Source organism: Myotis davidii, unplaced genomic scaffold (genome assembly GCF_000327345.1).
Source record: "Myotis davidii unplaced genomic scaffold, ASM32734v1 scaffold539, whole genome shotgun sequence".
Lineage (NCBI taxonomy): Eukaryota > Metazoa > Chordata > Mammalia > Chiroptera > Vespertilionidae > Myotis > Myotis davidii.
Window position 1 is genome coordinate 2094662 of NW_006290028.1, and position 4432 is coordinate 2099093.

The 4432-nt window shown below is 42.7% G+C and overlaps 1 protein-coding gene across 1 annotated transcript in view; it reads left to right on the plus strand.

Moving 5' to 3' along the window:
• Positions 1–2: 2 nt before the first annotated feature.
• The window catches only part of SPATA6 (spermatogenesis associated 6), a gene marked incomplete at its 5' end in the record, with an annotated part of 50084 nt that continues 45654 nt past the window's right edge, over positions 3–4432 (plus strand). Inside the window, one exon of the mRNA XM_006762799.2 lies at positions 3–50. Coding sequence (XP_006762862.1) covers positions 3–50 — 48 coding nt within the window. The remainder of the gene's footprint in view (positions 51–4432) is intronic.

Here is a 4432-nt window from a genome sequence, read left to right on the forward strand (position 1 = left end):
TGCCGAAGGTGAAGGCGCTGCAATGCGCCCTGGCGCTGGAGATCCGCTCTGTGAGTACCGGTGACGTCCCAGCCCCCGCCGCCTGGGTGCCAGTGAGCCCCCGGAGTTTACGCCGTCCACCTCCGAGAGCCCCGAGTCACCCCAAACCTCCTTCACTCTCCGAGCCATCCTTAGGTAGCCTCGACCCCTGGTCACCTCCGTCTTCTCACCGCAAACTCCTGAGCGCCCTCCCACTCCTGTCACGTAGAGGCCTGACCCCCCAGCACTCCTCGCTTCATCCCAGTTTCCACTTGCAGTTTCTTCCAATCTTTTCTAAGCAGAGATTCTCCCCACCCCCACCCCCAACTTTCCAGTGAGTTACCCGGGGGCAGGCTTCTCTTTATGGTTCTCTTTATGGCTCTCTTTTTCTGCTCCTGTTCTCTTAGTGTTTGTTATAGGCCCCGCTTCCCTCCTTTCTGGGGGTGGGGTGGGGGTAGGATAGTGAGCATTTCTTCCCAAATCGCTTCAGGCGGACTTTTCCCAATTCCCAACCTTCTGATTAGGGGCCTTTTACTCTCAGTATTCCAAGTCGAACCCCTACACCCAACAACTGAAGTATGCCGTCATTTCACCCAGCACCTTGCCAGCCCCTCAGAAATCATTGCAGCCCCTCCAACCCCCGAACCTGCCCAACATTAAGAGGCAGCCCCTTATCCTTCGTGTCACTCTGAGAAAGACATCCATTCACCTTTAGAGAGAAACTACTTTTCTCCGAACTCCCTCTGGAGGACCTGCAAGTCCACGCAGTTGCTCCAGCCTTGCTGAAGGGGCGCCACCCCCAACCTGCTGTGCAAATCCAGCCCAGTCCTTCCTCTAGCGAGGGGGCTTGGACCTCTCCATGCTCTGAGGAAACTTCCTTCCGCGCTCTCTTTAGAGAACCCCCTCCTTCTCTCCAGATGAGAGCTGCCCCTCTCCAAAGAGCTTTTCCATACCCCAGTTTGAGACCTCCAAGCAGTTGGGAACCCAAAATTCCTCCTTGAGTCCCCTTTTCCCTCCTCCCACCTCTCTTAGTCTTCTTGTCTCTCAAATCAGTCTTTGATCTCATCAACACTGGGAGTGGGTGGTGAGGGCATTTACATGTGCAACATCACTCCCCGGGGTGCTGCACCGCGCAGCCCTCTCCCTTCCTGCACGCCCTGCACACCCTGCACGCCCTGCATGCAAGGCTTCTCTTGCCCCTTACTCCCACCCTGGCAGCACCCCCCTTTCCCGGGGGTCCCGCCTGAGGCTGCTGCAGCACTGTCCCAGAAACCTCCCGGGAAGTCACAAGACTGTTTTAGGTCTTTTGTTAAGTCTGAAAGAAGGGAAGGCTGGGCGGGGCCGCGTGTGAGGCAGGGGTGGAGGAGATCAGTTTCTGGCACCTCTCTGTTTGCCTTTAAGCCAGCAGAGATTTTTCCCTCTGCTGCGTTGGAAACTCCATAGCCCTCGCGTCACATGTTTTCTTCCCAGAGCTGCCAACATTTGGCAAATGTTTTGCAAAGTGAGATTAGTTCAGCAAAAGAATACACAAAGTTTCCTAAACCACTTTTTTTCAGGGCAGTTGGCAAAACTCAACAGGCTTTGTGACTGGCTGCTGCTTCCTCTCTGCTAACCAATGGGGTTTTGCAGCCTGATGGGAGCGCGGCCTGGCTGGCTGGCTCTGCTTCTCTTCCTTCGCTGATACAGACTTTCTAAGAGGAAGTGCTTGCGTGTGCTGTAACTGATTACTCCTGGAGGAGTCTGAGAAACAAATGTTATTTCACTCTTCTTTCTCCTCAGTATTAGTTGCACTACACAAAGCGAGTGACTGTAAAACGGAACTTGGTTGTTCATGGAGGCTTAAGAGATTAAGCAGGTGGAAACATTCCTGTTTAAATTTTTTTTCCACCAAACTTTTGAGTCACAGGATTTTCATTGCTAAGAAATCTTAGCTTTCATTGGATTTATTCCTTTTTACAGGTGAGAAAATCATTGAGGCACAGCATGACTTTTTCTAGGGTTGCACAACTTTTAAGGGGCACATCTGCAACAATATGCTAAGTGTTCTGATCTGTACAAGCCTTGTGAAATGGCTCTGATGTTCAGAAGCAAAAAAGGCTGTTAATAACCATACAAATTTAACACTTTTGACTAATGTGGCTTTGCTTGAATAGAGGAATTATGTGAGGAATTATTGCATCTTTTCTGTTTAGATTTTTCTTTTCAATTTATTTTTTTGCATTTATATGGCATAAAAGTAAAAATGATATAAAATGATATACTCAGAGAAGTCTTGATGCCAGCCCTATTCAAACCTATTTCTATCTTTACTCATCTGCTATTGGTAACCATTTTTATTTGTTTTTTATTTATTCTTCTAGTATTTCCTTTTGTAATGTAGTTAATTAGATATACATACCTATACAATAACCCAACCCATGTTCTTTTTAGTTTTATTTTTTGAACAATAGGTAATATGTTCCATAAGCTATTCTGCACTTTGTTTTTTGCACTTATTAAACCCTGAGGATCATTCTACAACTATAAAAGATGGCATCTTCCTTTTTTCTCAACTTTTTATTGACATTTTTAATAAACATACAGAGTAGTTGGAAGAATAGTACAATGAATAACTATATCCCATGACATATGTACATTAATTTGATCTATTTGTACATATATGCGTATATATAATAAATATATTTTGCTGAAAACTTTCAAGTGAATTATTGATATCATGACATTTCACTCCTAAATACTTCAGTATACATCTTCTAAATATAAGGACATTTTTCTACATAACCACAAAACCATTACCACACACCTAAGAACTTAGTGATGCTTTTTTAATATCTAGGCCATATTCAAGTTTCCCGGTTGTCTCAAAAATGAATTGTGAAGTTAATTTTTTCAAACCAGGATCCAGTCAAAGTTTACATGTTGAATTTCCTTGTTAGGTCTTTTTAATCCATTTTAATATAAAGCAGTTCTACTTTTTCATCGCCTTGACATTTCCTTTCCCCACACACACACACAGTCTCCCTCCCCAATGAATTTAGATAAATTCATACCCTCATGTAACCATTACTCACATCAAGATTTAAAACACTTCCATCACCCCAGAAAATGCCCTAATGCCCCTTTAAACCCATGCAGAGGCAACTACTATTCTGATTTGTCACTATAGTTTACTAGGACTTGAACTTCATATTTAATGGGGCCATGTAGTGTGTCATATTTTGTGTTGGCTTCTTTTGGTCAGCATATGCTTGAGATTCATCCATATTTGTTGCTGTGTTTAACAGTGGTTTGGTCCTTTAGATTGTGGAGTAGTTTTCTGTTGTATGCACATATCATAATATGCTTATCTATTCTCTGTATTGGTGATTATTTGGATTATTTACAGGTTGTGGTTGATGGGATAAAGGTTCTATAAACATTCATTCTTGTAAAAATCTTTTTGTGCATTTTACCTTTTGAAGAGATGGGGTTCAGATATAGAATATCCTATGTTGTGTTATTGTTTGAATTTTTTGTAGTGACATTTAATTTGTTCCCCAGTTCCTATAAACTAGATATTAGATGTTTTATCTCTCCTTGCTTATTGAGTGTATGGCACTCCATTCTTCTCTCCCCTCATCCCCTCCATGTTTATTTATTTTTTAAAATATATTTTATTGATTTTTTACAGAGAGGAAGGGAGAGGGATAGAGAGTTAGAAACATCGATGAGAGAGAAGCATCGATCAGCTGCCTCCTGTACACCCGCCACTGGAGATGTGCCTGCAACCAAGGCACATGCCTTTGACCAGAATCGAACCTGGGACCCTTCAGTCTGCAGGCCGACACTCTATCCAGTGAGCCAAACCGGCCAGGGCTCCACGTTTATTTTTGCTGCAGTTTTATATTACTGGTAACCTCAACATTTTGCATTGCTCAACAGAGCCATATGACTTGAGGGAAAATATATTGCTAGGAATCAAGTGCGACTTTTTTCAATGAGTCTGGAGAATGATATGATATGCCAAGTAAATTGTTTTTAAAGAGCAGCAAAATAATATTTCCCATCACTTACACTTTTAGTATTTGAAACATCTGTGATATGAAAAAGTATTTTTTCTGTTTCTATCTTTTTATTATTCACTAGTTTGGTTTTCATGACATTATTTGGAAAAACGGAAGAAATTGGAGATATAAGAGTAAAGCCCAATGCCTGGGCAATGAAACAGGCTAATTCGCTTTACCTGAATAGTGCCAGTTTGGGGTTAGTTTATCTATATAATTCCAACTTTTTCTTCTCTATACTCACTTCACCCCATTACCTCACTCAGATTATTGATAGCATTGGGACAAACAGATCTGGGTCCTTTTCAGTCATTACTCAGCTGAATGTGGTCCTTGTCCACGTTTCTGTGGCGTGGTATCTCAGTTTCCCT